Consider the following 16,646-nt stretch of genomic DNA (forward strand, 5'->3'; position numbering starts at 1 on the left):
AGAGATCAGGGGAGCGAGCCGGCCAGGGGATGACATTCACGTTGTTTTGTTGAAGAGAATCCTGAACAAGTCGAGCAATATGAGGCCGGGCGTTGTCATGTTGAAAGATAATGCCATGGCTATGACGACGCAAAAACGGTAGAACAACAGGGCCGATGATCTCGTCGCGGTAGAGGTTTCCCTCTACCACTATCAAACGGGTCTCGCCGCCCCCGAACTGATCTCCTTCCATGACATAATGATTGACGTAACGTTCACCTCGACGTCGGTATACACGAATCCGTCCACCGCTGTGGCTGAGGTGAAAACGAGACTCGTCAGTGAATAGAACTTGTCCCCACTGCATGGTCGTCCAGCAAAGACGCTGTGTGCACCACTGTAGACGTGCTTGACTGTGGTTTCCTGTCAAAATGGGACGTCTGGCGGGTCTTCTGGCGACAGTCCCTACACATCTGAGGCGACGACGTACGGTTTGTGAAGATATTCGTCGAAGGCCAGGGATGCTTCTTGCAGTCATTGTTGCTGGCTGGAAGCGATTTCGTAGGTGTGTTGTTCGAATACAGTTGTCTTGTCGATAATTTGTTACGCGTGGCCTGCCACTCCGAGGATGGTCTCTGACCGCACTCGTCTGTTGCCAACGTTGCCATAAACACTAAATGGTGTTTAACGTTAAATTGTCTTGCAACATCACGTTGACTCGATCCTGCTTCAAGCATACCAATGGCTCGCAGACGCTCTTTTTCGGACAGGCGTGGCATTTCGTAATGTTGAATAATTGCGTAATTTTGTTGTTTTTCTGAGTGGTTGTTGTCAGCACGATGCTAAACAATGCATATAGAATGCCGTTAACGCACACGTTTTGATACCCATTCATGGGTAGTGAAATGCATGGGGCTTGCATAAATGTCAACTTTTGCATGGAATGCATGCTTTTCTGTAGCAGTTGCGTTTTTGTGACTTGATTCCATACATGTACTCCAAAATTTTACTAAAATACTAAATACTAAAATACACTAAAATATTGGTGTCACAGGAACTTTTGTTGTTGAGTATACATTAGTGAGTGAGTGGAGCGAGTATGGTTTTACGCCGCTTTTAGCAATATTCCAGCAATATCACGGCGGGGGACACCAGAAATGGGTTTTACACATTGGACCTATGTCGGGAATAGAACCCGGGTCTTCGGCGTGACGAGCGAACGCTTTAACCACTAGGCTACCCGACCGCCCCCAGTAGAAATAAGAACAATCATTATGTAAAGGCAGATGACGTAGAGCTACTTGTGTGTTCTACAGTGTATTAATATTACAAGAGCAGAGTTGACACCTTGGAGACACTCGATCACGGAATGCTAGACAATGGAAAAGTGGTCTTTGAAACTGTTTCTCCCTTTGTGAAATTCCAGTTGACATCTCAATCTTTAATAATGCCGCGTTTCGATTTTTGGTGTTGTCCCGCTGGTTTATTCTCAGGAAGGCGACACCTTGAGGGGTGTATAAACAAACCGCTAAAACGGTTCACCTCTTGGCCAGATAAGCAAATAACTTGAACAATGGCCATGATGTGGGACAGTATATACTATACACTGGTTACATTTATTTGAGTTTAATTTAAGAATACCCTGATATACTATCATTACAGTAAACTTTGGACAAGCATAGTCGTTTTTTACGGCAAGCATGGGTTCCTAAACACCGTGAAGGTCCGAGGTAGAATAGGTTTGTGGTAAGAGGCGATTGGTTGGTCAGGATCGCTGACTTGGTATCGTATCCCCCAGTTCCGTGGATCGATCTCATGATGTCCATCACTGGATTGTCTGGTTCAGATTCGATTATTTACAGACCGTCGTTATATAGCTGGAATATTGCTGAGTGCGGCTTTAAACAACAAACAAACATCTGAAAACATGACACGTGACCAGCGACGATTACCCACGTTTTGACGATGTGTACACCATTGACGTCTGTTGGTTATATGACGATTTCTCAGGTACACAACACGGAGCATGGAGATGAGCTGCATGTAGCTGGACGTCTAATCGTTTAACCCGTAACTCGTACTCCAGTAGCCTGATTAAAGTTCTTGAAACTCGAGTGTGATTCGTGACTTTTCTAGTTTCGTAGACACTACCTTGAAAGCATTCACCTGTCAAACGCAGTGCATCCGGTTGCTATGCATCCAAATATGTAAATAAGAATTACTCAATCTATTGCACGAATAGTTTATTGTTTGTTTATGGAGCGCAAATATTTGAATATGAACATGAATTATATTATGAATAATCTCAGGATCTGGATCCCACCGACCGTACTCTACAAAGGGACGTAACTCACCACCGAGGTCTGCTGTCTGTCACACGAATCCTCGTGCCAAATATATTTGAATATGTTGGCATTACCGTCTGATTAATACGTACATACATTGTACTCGTATTCCTCTGAGTAACACACACACACACACACACACACACACAGAGTTCCACGTATACACACGTGTACGCATACGCACACGCACACGCACACACACACACACACACACAGACAGACAGACAGTTCCACGCATGTACGCACGCGCACACACACACTGGAAAAGATCACAGCTTCGGAAGGAAGGACTCGTGTACCACGTGACCTCGATGCACTTCGCTGATGGTTGTTACGCCTGAAACAGGGAGAAATATGTTTAATGTGTGCATAAAACATTACACAGTTTGTGTTTTTGTTTGTTTGTTTGTTTGTTTTTCAGCAATATTCCAGCTATATGACGGCGGTATGTAAATATTCGAATCAGAAAATCCAGTAATTGACAGCATGGACATCAATCCATGCAGTCGGTATACGATGACAATCAGACAAGTCAACAAGCATTACCACCTGACCCATCATGCATCTACAAGTATAGGTAGCTTGGGACCACTTCAAACCTGGCATACAAATGAATCGAGTGCAGTTTGCTTATATCCAACCGAATTTATAATATGTAATTATAAAGTTTATTTCAAATAACAAGAGTCATCAGAAGATGAGATATCCCCCAGCCCCCAATTTTCATCATTGTCAGATGTTTACCCAATGATAATAGTTCCTGACAACTGTCATTATGAAAGACGAAATCACGCAAACCGATCAAAGAATCAGTATTTTATTGAAACACATTTTCAAAGTCTTGATAAAAATATTAAAGGTTTTCAGGTTCTGCTCTCTAAAAAAACACCAAGACCATTTCAGACCAAGTCCAATTTGTCTCCATGGAAACGGGGAAAATATTCCTTAAAAATTCAAAATATAGGCATCACTTCAGGATGATTGAACCAGGCATGTTTACTTACATAATATTTCATGATTTTCAAGATCTGCTCTGAAACTAACATACACCCCATCTCGAGACCAAGTCCAATTGTTTTCATGGAAATGGAGAAAAATTAGAATGCCAAAAATGCCAAAAAAGAAAAAGGCACTTCTTCAGGGTCTGTTTGATATATCTGTTCAGTCGGGTTGTGCTCCGAAAACGAAATGATTACGGACAGACGGACGGACGGACAGATAGACGAGGCGTCGACAGTGCATTAAATACCGTAGGGTGGGGGGACAGGGACATGACATCTGTGTATATTGCTGATAGCAAGACAACATCGGTCACCAACGTACCAAGAAGCGCCATGGCGTTATCCACTTCATCCTTTACCAGCTGTAGGAGATTAACAACGCCCTCTGTACCCTGTAAGGAGGGATAACTTGCGTAACAAGATGTCCTTGTATGTATGTGAAACATGGCCGACACAATGTCATGACAAACCCTAGAATGTCTTCCAGCAACTTCTCTCCTACGTTTATGCATAACAACAAACAGGCTTAATACCGATATCTATGTCACGCAGGTGAACATATATCTTACAACACATATGTCTACTTTAGAAACCACATCACTTCACCTTGTGCACGAGTCCCCACAATGCGGGCCTGCCGATGAACACAGCCCTGGCTCCGATAGCTATTGCCTTGATGACGTCATATCCGCTTCTGACCCCGCCGTCCAAGTACACCTCACAACGATCGCCGACAGCGTCCACGACCTCGGCGAGGACGTCTAACTGTTGATAAATAAATGTTGCTTTACGACGCACTTTTTCGAGCCAGTCTAATTGTCCGAGGGAAGAGAAACACCTGATAAACGATAGGAGATGGTACCCCGAAAAGAGTGAGTGAGTATGTTTTTACGCCGCTTTGAGCAATATTCCAGCAATATCACGGCGGGGGTCACCACCAATGGGACCTCGAAAAGAATTTAAACCAGGAGGATATATTCAATTGTATCTATAAGGTGGCGGTTAAATCTTTGTGGGGCATTTAGAAGCGATACTTATAAGGAAGAGTTTATGGATGTCAACTTCTTTATTCTGAGGAACACAACGTTTCGGAATATATACGAACACTTTCATTAATGATGAAGGACTAAGTATTTACTCCGTAACGCTGTGTTCTTCGTAATGAAGAAGTTGACATCCACAAATTCTTTTCCTTAAGGTGGCGGTTATTTACATGAGTTGAGGGGCGGTCGGGTAGCCTAGGGGTTAAAGCGTTCGCTCGTCACGCCAAAGACCTGGGTTCGAATCCCGACATGGGTACAATGTGTAAAGCCCATTTCTGGTGTCCCCCGCCGTGATATTGCTGGTATATTGCTAAAAGCGGCGTAAAACCAAACTCTCTCACTCACTCACTTACATGAGTTGAGTTAGCTCGCGACAACGCGCCCTTTATTTATTTATTGTTTTATTGTTTTACAAACACCACTGACCCGAACGATACAATCTTATGTAGATATCTCCCGTATTAAAATGATCTTTATGCAGGTACTCTGACAAGACGTCATAAGATCCCCCACCTGCCTCAACACACAACAGGTTAAGAAACACGACACGCATCTTGCACTGTGATACATCAAGCTCCTTCCCAACGCCTGACACCTTCGTTACACTCTCGGTAACATCGCTGCTACCAGTGTGGGTGCGGCCATTACAAGAATCTTGAAATTTGGCCTCTAACCCCAAATGTAGTTTTATGTCTTTGGGTATACCATCATATTCTATTTTAAAAAAGGTTAACGACCGATCATGCTTTCCATATGAATTTACTTTGTTGTTTATATAATTAGAATAGGTCTTCAGCAACCCATGCTTGTCGTAAGGGATGACAATGCTTGTCGTAAAAGGCGACTAACGGGATCGGGTGGTCAAGCTCGCTGACTTGGTTGATGCATGTCATCGATCCCAATTGCGTGGATCGATGCTCGTGATATTAACCACTGGATTGTCTGGTCCAGACTCGATTATTTTCAGACCGCCGTCATATAGCTGGAATATTGATTAGTGCGGCGTTAAACAACCAACCAACCAACCAACCAATGCAATAGAAATTCAAACTGACAAGCCAAGAAAGTAATTTAGCAGCGGTAAGTGTATTCGGCGTCACGACAGTCGTCACTTGTTTGTAAACATAACGGTCATTCGGTTGCGAGTTCCAGCTCCAAGCATAGTTGTGACCGCAGTGGCGAGTTGTGACTGGTGGCAACGACAGTATAGAGAGCTTGGTAATATATGGGAAAGCAAGTTAGAGTTATCTGCCCTTTGTTAAAATCCGGAAAATTACAAATCCGACGAGTTTTTAACAGTGGCTTGGGCTCACGATACACGGCAGAGTGTTGTTGTCGTTATGCCATCACGTTTCTTTTTTCACTACACCACTGAAGGTATGCATTTTCTGTTCGAAAACATGAATCATTTATATCGACGCATATTTAAATGCATCAGTACACAGTTCAAACAATTGCTGAAACAGTCCGTTTCGCTAGAGTCAATATACCGATATGGTCTCAGGTTTCGCTTATTAAGAGTAATTTAATTATCTCTATGGATAGAACCTAATATAAATATATTGTAATAAATTTATATAAAATTAGAAATTCAAATATGAATTTAAACTGAACATTATGCTATGGTGCTGCATAGGTTATCAAAAGTTGAACCATTCTTCTCAAATGTCAGTTCAAAAGCCGTGATATAACAGGAATACTGTTATAAGCGGCGTTAAACCCAACTCACTCACTCACTCAAATGTCTGTTCAACGCTGCACTCAGCATAGTTCAACTATATGACAGCGGCATCTGTATAATCGTGTCTAGACCAGACAACCCAGTGATTGACATCATGAGTATCAACCTGCGCAGTTAGGATACGATGACATGCATCAACCAAGTCATCGAGTCGGACCACCTGACCCCGTTAGGTGGCCTCACACATTTAAGTTAACGGGGTCGGGTTGTCAGAAGGTAGTGAGCCAGTTTGAACAGTACACCAGTTATATATCACAAATTGCAGCTTAATGTGGGAGGAAAACCCGATTTCGCTGTCTGTTTACAGCAAGGGGTAAGACCTAAAATAGTTGCTTTCGATAGTCGGTCAATGTGTGATAATTCACACTGAACCGGAAGGGGGCTCTATGGTGAGAGTAACCTCCCCTGAAACTCACCGACGCCGGTACACCGTCTAACTGTCGCCCGCCGTGATTTGACACCCAGATAGCCGACACTCCCTGAGATACCGCCTCTCTCGAATCTTCAGCTGAAAGAATCATCACCAAGATTGGTTGTTGGCGTAACTGTGTTCATTATTCCCTGTTAATACACCTCAATTTCATTCCACTGGTACATCGATAGTCAGGGATATTCCAAAAGGTGCGTGCAGTCTGTAACGAACGCTAGCCGATCCGTACCCACAAAAATGGCTAACTCTCAGATTCGTACCTGTTTCGTACTTTATTTGTCTGATCTGTACCTAAGTTTGGAAAACCCGTACCCAATCTGAGGTCCCGAGCACAAATTTGGATGACTCGTACCCATCTATTTTTAGGCATGATGTCCGAAATGGGATTGCTTTAACTGGTACAGACCGTAAAAAATACCCCCAAAATATGTTTCTATTCATTTATTCAGCACTCAATTCTCATATATTCTGACCTGCACTTCCTTAGCAATGTGTTCATCGCACTATTACATTTCAAATATTCATTCATTATACATTTCAAACATTCATTCATTATACATTTCAAACATTCATTCATTATATATTTCAAACATTCATTCATTATATATTTTAAACATTCATTCATAATGATTATATATTTCAAACATTCATTCATGATACGTTTCAAACATTCTTTCATGATACGTTTCAAACATTCTTTCATTAGTTTCATTCATTAGTTGGTGAATGAACAAACAACCAAATAACTCAATGAATGACTACTAAACAGTCATTACCCCTTTAATATACTCATAACATTAGGATTAAATAAATCAAGTTAACTCAGTTGGATCTGGTGGTATATTGTGTTTAGTATTAAACTACTAAATTCTTGGAAGTCGGCCGGTGTAACGAGTTTACACAGTCGGTGATTGGACTACTCACGTATTGTTTTTGAAACACAAAACAAACAAAGTCTTAGTTGTAAACATGTTTAATCCGATTCATGTTTAACGTTTCGAATCATCTATATTTTCATAGGGTACGGGTTCGCTATTTAGGGTACGAGTCATCCAGTTGATAGGTACGAGTGGGTACGGGTTGTCCAACATTTGGGTAAGAGTCCGCCAAAACAGTCTGGGTACGGGAGTGAGTGAGTTGGGTTTAACGCCGCTTTTAACAGTATTCCAGTTATATCACGGCGTGTCAGCTTAATGTGGGAGGAAAGCCCGAAGTGATGCAGGTCTCAGACGTAAACCACTTCGGTTAAACCCACGAGCACGGGTAAGGTGCAAACCTAGAAACATAATCGGGGCGAACCGGGATTCGAACCCACAATCATAGGTTTCTGGCGTGCCCAAGGGACGCAACTCTGCAGTGCGAATCTCGGCGCCTTAGACGACTGGGCCACCCGTGCCCCCAGTGTGGGTACGGATCTCCCTGGGTACGGATTGCCCAGGTCCGCTGTTACCAATATTATTTTGTTACGTTATAGGTTTTTTTCTTTCTAAATACCACGAGTCATTTGTAGTTTCAGAAAGAAAGACTGAATGGATCTTGTTCGTATTGTATTAGTTAAGGCATATCAGGATCTTTGATTTACTTTTGGACAGAAAAAAGTAAAATCAAAATATACTTACCAGTTAGAACACCCTTTACAATAACAGGCAATCGAGTGAATTTTAGGAGCCATTTGACATCATTCCACGTGATAGACGGGTCCATCTGCCTCCCAATAATTTCCAAATATGGCACATTGGCTGCCTCCGTTCTCAGAGATTCGAATATACCGTCAGAAGCGTCGATGTTCGGTAATCTGAAGAAGGTGAGGTTGGGTGAAATGGAGTTTAACGTCCTTTCAAGGTTATTGCTTATAGCCATGTGTGTGTGTGTGTGAGGACTAATGCCGATTTTATAGTGTAAGCCCATTGAGATACCATACCGCAGTTTAACATGAATACCAGTACCCTACTCAGACACAGTATACTGACTCCGAGCCGACCAGGCCTTGTTTTAACCCCTGAATGCCGACCTCCAGACAGGGTAACAACAAATACCATCTTCAACGTCTTTTGGTATGGCGCGACCGGGAATCGAACCTCCGACCTTCCGCTCTCCGGGCAGACGCTCTACGGAGGACTTCTCAGGAAAACATTAAACGGCTTCAGGGATCGACCATATGTTACAAAGGACATAATTAAGTTCTAACCTGAGATGATCAGGAAATTTGAATCCTTCTTTCATGGTAGCTAGTCGCCTTCCGGCGACCGGTGTATCAACCGTCAAAACAAGGGCAGAGAACCCAGCCGCCTCAGCTCTCCGCACCAGCGTTTCTGTCAGTCGACGCTCTTTGAATATGTAGAGTTGGAACCACCTGACGCTGTGAGGAGCTCCGGCTGCGATGTTCTCGATGCTGACGGTAGAGACGGTGGACAGACCAAAGGGTAGCTGGAGTCGCTCACATGCTGCAACAGTGTTCAGAGTTTTATTACGAAGGACACATGTCATTTCACGTCCAGGTTCTCAGCTTTGTGTGCATTAAATCCGCGAAAGGATATTTTAGCCGGCCTCTGGATCAAAGTGAATGAGTGAATGATGTTTTTAAGGTCGCAGTTTTGTCTGTTTGTTTGTGTGTTGTTTAACGCCACACTCAGCAATATTCCAGCTATATGACGGCGGTCTGTAAATAATTGAGTCTGGACCAAACAATCCAGTGATTGATATCATGAACATCGAGCTTCTCAACTGGGATACGATGACATGCATCAACCATGTCAGCGAGTCTGACCATCCGACCCCGTTAGTTGCCTCCTACGACAAGCATGGGTTGCTGAAGACCTATTCTAGCCAGGATCTTCGCGAGTCTAAAGTCGAAGTCTCTTAATCAGAAAACGTATGAACAGACATGTTGAAATGTCCAGCTGAAGGAGGGGGTACGGGTGTCCCAGTCGTCTGAGGCGCTGCAATTCGCTGTGTAGAGTTGTGTCCCTTGGGCACGCCAGAAACCTCTGGTTGTGGGTTCGAATCCAATTATATTTCTAGGTTTGTCAGCACCTTATCCGTGCTCGTGGGTTTCACCGAAGTGGTAAACGTCTAAGACCTTCATCACTTCGGGCTTTCCTCCCACATCAAGCTGACACGCCGTGATATAACTGGAATACTGTTAAAGGCGGCATTAAACCCAACTCACTCACTGACTCCAGTTGGAGTACGTCAAAGATGTGTTCTTACCCCTTCTTCCTATCGTTCTTAATGGAATAATTGGTTTGTGTCCTCACATCCTCATAACAATGCATCCATACACACTAGTGCCATGTCAATATGCCACCCTCCCTATAACTCTACCATCAGTAGGTATACCTTTAGCTATTCCCATCTCCCCATCCGGATGAGCCAAACAGCACGTGCCCATTGGTGCCACGCCCACTGGACAACTAACCGGACTGCCCAGCACTGTAGTGGACATGTCTCTCTGGGATACATCCCTCAACACCCGCGGTCGGAACCGGTATCTGGACACACAACAATAACAAGCCTATAATTGTGATGATTTGGGGCAGTGATTACAACAACTTAGCTATACTAGCTCAGGGATCAACTTTGGGCTATATAATATACAATAAACTACGGTTATAATGAACTCAAAGGGATCACTAATTTTAGTTCGTTATAACCGTAGTTCATTAAAAGCATAACTACACCAAATAGTCGGGACAAATAGTAAGTTCGCCATAGCCTTCAGTTCGTTATAAGCGTGTTCGTTATAAACGTTGTTTACTGTATGATAACTGCAAACATGTTTCAATAATAACTCCTACATACTCCAAGTGACCATCACATTACACAATATGGCGGTAGTGGTGATCTATAAATGTTGTTCGCTATCAAAACTATACACCTTATTTCTATAATTTCTCTAAAAATAACTTTTCTCCCAATCGTGCGTCATTTTGTAGGACCTATTTGCGGAGGGATAGGTCGGTGGACCGTTTACAGTGAAATCATGGAATATCACTGCTCTGTTGCTGGTATTGTCTTAAAGGAATAAACCGAGGGGGGCGGAATGACTTTGAAATGTGATACCACACTGGTTGGTGATAAAATGAGGGGCAAAAGAAAGTAAACCGAGTATTTTTATGTAACTGAACATTGAAACAACTGTTGTTAAATTTGAGTGTGTCTATTTAACCATCTCTCATTCCGTTACAGTTTATAACAAGTAATCTGTGGCTGGACAATTTTGTATCAAAATAAATAGGTTCAATGAAGACTGGGGTAAAAAATGAATGTGCAACCACATGACCTTTACCATTTTGGAAATGTTTTTTATTTTTTTGTCGAAAAAAGCAAATTTATTGATTTTCAAAGAAAAGATGTCTAAGATAGGCATCAACAGCGGACGGGTGTATTATGTGAAAGATATATTTTATGATTTTAAAGTTTTGAATCAAACTATATTTGTTCTTTGCGATTTATCGCGTAGCTGTCTTACATATATTTATTATATACTTAAGTGTGGAAGACCGAGTTTTCCGAAGTTAGGAAAAGTGAAATTTTCAATGATATTTCACTGCAGTGAACATAACACTTGATATTTCACAGCAGTTAACATAACACTTGATATCTCACTGCAGTGAACATAACACTTTGACGGAACTATTGTAGTATAAGAGTGACCTCCCCTCAAATTGTCTCCCTTTATCGCAAGTGTCTGGACGTACACGAACTGTTGGCTACCTTTTTACGGTAGTTCCACATTGACAGGCAAAATAATGACAGATGGTCATTTATGGAGTAAATATCGATTCATGACATTTGTTATTCTCTTGAAAATGTTCCGTTCTAATCTTTAAATTTCTCACTTTAACTCTTCAATCGAGACCGGTCGTTTCGCAAAGCGCCATTTTTGTTACTTGACCACCCTGTATTCTTTCGCTTCCAACAGCGGTCTCGAAGTTTTCAAGAACATTTTTGGTTAAAGTTGATACTGTATATAATCATATCTATATGTATGATGCGGTATTTTCGCGACCTAAAATATTTTTTGGTACTTTTGTTTATGTTTTTTTTTAAGAATTTGCAAACACGAAATTACTTTTTTAGTCGCAAATACAAGGAGTGGTGACTCGTCCCTGTGTGTTAGGTAGGGAGAATTTACGTTTCAAGGTTTAACATTTGTAATGAAATAATTTAATTTGCCGCTAGACAACTACACAAAAAGTATATAATAAATAGGATATTCTATGTGTCGAGTGAAATATTATGTTTCTCTCAGCTCATGACGGGGGGGGGGGGGAGAGAGATATTTTCACGAGTGGCGTCACTCGACACATGTAATATCATCTATATATTAATAAAAGATCAGCTTCGACAGTTTACTTCGGCAACACTACAAAATTTTATCTTTCGGTTAAAAAAATTGCACAGATTATGGTGTTATTAAACTTAAATTAAACATATCATTTATGTTTTATTTTGTAATTGAATAGCAATAGTTTATTTTGTTTTGCGTGTAAAGATTTTATGGGCGTTTCTCTCACAAAAGTGAATTTGTTGAACCAGTTTACGCTGTGTGTTACATCACCACAACGACTGATTTACAGGTTGTTCCACCTTGAACGGGCATCTCACCTTGAATACGCTGACACATTGTCCTTGAGTGTCTGATCCAGGAAACTCCCAGAGTTGAAGTAAGCCTCCGCCTGACCATGCCTCCCTCTCGCGTACTCCTCGAAGTCCGACACACTCAGGAAACGTGAGCCTTCCATTTCTACAGTGACATGCGCAGAAGAGCGGCAGTGTGGCGGTAGAGTGCCCAGCGAGGATATTGCCTGTCGTGTGTTAATCAGTTAACGAACCAACAACATATAAACAGCCAATATTTCAATATATACATATGCATATAATACTCGAACGGCGAAGATAGTATTGATTAGTTTAAATTAATTCTTTTTACGGAGCATTCATTTGCATAACAGGTTATTTGAACTTGTTTGTGGCCTTCGCTTCCTCCATAAGGCAACAGGTGTGTTGACACACAATGAAAACGCATAATCATGTTTTCAAGCCTCAGACAAGATGTGTTTTTATGTTCAAGTACATCTCGAAACACACTGAATGAGAATCGAGGCCGAACAACGACACTGTCGTGTTTGCATGATTACCGCATGCCAAAATACATAGAACAACTTAATTGGATTTTTTCTGCCAATTTGCCAAATATAACACAAATTAAAAATAACAAAAAATCTGAATATTCGTTTTCAAGGTAGGTCAGTGTATATTACAGTTATATCGTTGAACATAAAAATGTTGCGCTTGAGTGGGTGGGAGAGAGAGTGAGAGGTGAAAATGGGCTCAGCATCGCGTTCAAGATTACTGTACTTGTATTGAGACATGCATGCATGCACGCGCGCGCGCCCGTGTATGTGTGCGTGCGTGCGCGCGTGTGTGTGTGTGTGTTATTATTATATTCTGTCAACTGATACTGTCAATAGTGATAATTAAATTACCACCAATAACTGAAATGGACTGTTTCATCAATTATTTGAAATGTAAATTGTTACTTTTAAATATGCGTTGACATAAATGATCTGCATGCGAGCGTGCGTGTGTGTGCATGTAGACCACTGAGATACCATGCCGCAGTTGAACATGAATACCCCACTCAGACAGTACACTGACTCCGAGCCGACCATGGCCATGGCAGGGTAACAACAAGTACCAGAGAGAGAGGGGGGTGGGGGGGGGAATGTTTGGCGTTTTTTTCCTCCATGTGGTATGTCCTTTACGTACGAGTCAATTTAATTGATTCGGTTAATTATGATTTATGCACGAATTCACCATGTACGCCACAAGTGGATATACTAGTGAAAATTCTCCTTTAGGGTGTAGGCTGTTTGTGTGCATCATAATTTAGTATAAAACTGCCATTATAGTCATTGATCATTTCCTGAGTGAGTAAGTTGCCTTTGACGCCGCTTTGAACAGTATTCCAGTTATATCGCGGCGTGTCAGCTTAATGTGTGAGGAAGCCCGAAGTGATGCAGGTCTTGAACGCTACCACTTTTGTGAAACCGTCGAGTTGACAAACCTAGGAACATTATCGGGGGAAAGCGAGATTCGAACCCACGATCATAGGTTTCATGCGTGCCCAAAGGACGCAACTCTGCACAGTGGATTGCAGACAACGTCTCACTTCTGTACATACATAAAACAGCTTTGTACAACTTGACATAAATAAAATGTACAGAACCATTCAATAGAATTATGAGAGACAAATTATCACAGAATTTATACATAAATGATATAAAGATGATATAGTAAAAAGTTATCTATATAAAAGATGTTGCAGCGCCTGAGACGACTGGGCAACCCGTGCCCCGATTAATTCCGCAGTGATACTACGCTGATTACGTTATGATGCGCAGAGAAATCTCTTTTATAGATCACTAACATCTTCCTCAAATTTCAAATTTTATAGTTGATTTGATAGGCTAATTAAAGGTTAACGTATTCGCTAGTCACGCCGAAGATCTTCGTTTTATTCTCCTAGGTTGGTTCAATGTGGGTTTCCGTGTGGAGCTAGGATTTGACAGGAGAAGATCTGGTGACGTGCCTAGTTTGATCCGTGTTTTCTGAATACATCACACTAACTACTTTCATTAGTCATATTTCTTTGTCATAATAAATGTTTACCAGGGCCTCGATCCACAAAACGTTCTAAGCGCTACATTCGCAAGCCTATGATAAGTGGATCGGGGCCCAGGAACGAGAGATCAGTAATGGTAAGGAAGAGTTACTTCCCTTTGACTATAGACGGAACCCCACTGTTTTGAAAATGCCCCAGACATCTGCCAACGGTCACCCCCACTGTACCTGACTTTCGCTGAATAAGATGAAGATTGAAGAGGATTAGGATATATTATGTATCAAACTTTGTTCAACTTGTCAGAGAAAACTAAAACGATAATGGAAGAAGAAGAAGAAATTATTTCATAACTGCCACGTATCGCTTACATATTATATATTATTTCTATTTATAAAACATACTTAAGCATACAGCATGCATACTCACTAAAATAATACCACTTAAACAACTAAAACATTGCAATGTTGTGGATTGTCACAGAAAATTAAAAGAGTGTAAAATATGTATGTTTATATAACATACTTAAGTATACATTAAACATATTAACTAGAATAGGATTTTGTTTTTGTCCACCTTGAACATTAGCTATGTACAAGATATTAACCTGTGCGTTAGCAATGACAATATGGTGAACGGTGCATCTGTGAAGAACTCTTATATGCCTACCCGTGTCAAGTTTATTAATTAGTTTAACTGATAGAAGACCAGCAATTTTCACATGATTATGATTTTATTCATTAGCACATGCGACCAGGGTGAACACCGTTCACCAGAAACTGACTATAACTTCTCCCACTATTAAATATTTGATAGGCATTACTTATAATTTGACGAAAGCCAAAATAGACACAACTTCTTTAATTACTGTAAAGGCAACGCAAGACTAGACAACAGTATAAGGATCTATACCGAAACACGACGCCTTTACAGTAATTAAAGAAGTTATTATCCAAACCTTGTGTCTACTTTGTTCTCCGGTCCACTGCTTGTTGTTATGTCAATGCTGGGCATCCTGCCAACAACATCTGTGTCTACGTTGCAATAATGTTATACGGACACTGTTGTGTAACTGCTTGATGCGTTCTTGAATACATCGATCTAAAATTACTAATCTATTATTTTTTACCCAAATGGTTTTGATCCTCTGTATCAAATACATTGTTGATGGCGCCATGATGTTGTCATGATGTTCCTTTCCATCTATCTGTGCATCTCTCAATCGTGATGTCTTTATTGGCCATAATAATGGATTATGTCTTCAGCGAACGAACATTAGAAGTGTAATTAAGTCACAATGTAGTCAGACACTTGTACACTGTGTATCTAATGTCACTTGTACACTGTGTATTTAATGTCACTTGTACACAATGTATTTAATGCCACTTGTACACTGTGTATTTAATGTCACTTGCACAGTGTGTATTTAATGTCACTTGTACACAGTGTAATTAATGTCACTTGTACACTGTGTATTTAATGTCACTTGTACACTGTGTATTTAATGTCACTTGCAAACTGTGTATTTAATGTCACTTGTACACTGTGTATTTAATGTCACTTGTACACTGTGTATTTAATGTCACTTGTACACTGTATATTTAATGTCACTTGTACACAGTGTATTTAATGTCACTTGTACGCAGTGTATTTAATGTCACTTGTACACTGTGTATTTAATGTAACTGGTACACAGTGTGTTTAATGTCACTTGTACACTGTGTATTTAATGTCACTTGTACACAGTGTATTTAATGTCACTTGTACACAGTGTATTTAATGTCACTTGTACACTGTGTATTTAATGTCACTTGTACACTGTGTATTTAATGTCACTTGTACACTGTGTATTTAATGTCACTTGTACACTGTGTGTTTAATGTCACTTGTACACTGTGTATTTAATGTCACTTGTACACTGTGTGTTTAATGTCACTTGTACACAGTGTGTTTAATGTCACTTGTACACTGTGTGTTTAATGTCACTTGTACACTGTGTGTTTAATGTAAAGGAACACGGTCGTATAATGATATCTTCTTTCCTTGTCGAGTCAACAGATATATTAAAAAGAAATGATTGTCCGCAGGGAGACCTATAATTAGGAAAAAATCTTTTTATCGATAGCATTAGGGAAGTAGTTCATCATTACGAGGAGATTATTCCGTTTATTCCTTATTCAGTTTACGTGATATTCTAAAACAAACATGTCTATCACCTCACGATCACGAAATGATTAATGCAAATTCTCAAAATGTTCAAAACAAACTTTTTTTTACAATTATCATCCTCAAAAACACGTTTTATTTTTTAGAAAGTCTTTGAAAGTCCTGTCTACCAACAACAACTGGCGACAAAGAAAACTATAAGAAGCCATTGACATCAGGATGATGATGGTGATGATGATGATGACGGTGTGACGGTGTGGGTGGGGGTTCTGATGTGTTTGATTGGTTGTCAATGAGGGTTTGGATGTGTTTGA

General features: G+C 40.8%; 1 protein-coding gene across 2 annotated transcripts; it reads right to left on the reverse strand.

Moving 5' to 3' along the window:
- Positions 1 to 2,207: 2,207 nt before the first annotated feature.
- LOC124119550 (2-Hydroxyacid oxidase 1-like) lies at positions 2,208 to 12,345 on the reverse strand. Of its 2 annotated transcripts, XM_046482102.2 has the most exons (8): positions 12,150 to 12,345; positions 9,879 to 10,030; positions 8,728 to 8,983; positions 8,159 to 8,334; positions 6,526 to 6,617; positions 3,932 to 4,090; positions 3,648 to 3,717; positions 2,208 to 2,661 (listed from the first exon to the last, which is right to left on the reverse strand). In XM_046482102.2, exons 1-8 carry the CDS (start codon positions 12,284 to 12,286, stop codon positions 2,594 to 2,596), a joined length of 1,110 nt encoding a protein of 369 aa, XP_046338058.2. In that variant the 5' UTR covers positions 12,287 to 12,345; the 3' UTR covers positions 2,208 to 2,593. The 2 variants fall into 2 exon arrangements, with proteins under 2 accessions (XP_046338058.2, XP_046338066.2); XM_046482110.2 differs by lacking the exon at positions 9,879 to 10,030 and having other exon boundaries at positions 12,150 to 12,248.
- Positions 12,346 to 16,646: the final 4,301 nt, after the last annotated feature.

This window comes from Haliotis rufescens, unplaced genomic scaffold (assembly GCF_023055435.1).
Source record: "Haliotis rufescens isolate VD_foot unplaced genomic scaffold, xgHalRufe1.0.p SCAF_3, whole genome shotgun sequence".
NCBI classification, from domain to species: Eukaryota; Metazoa; Mollusca; class Gastropoda; order Lepetellida; family Haliotidae; genus Haliotis; species Haliotis rufescens.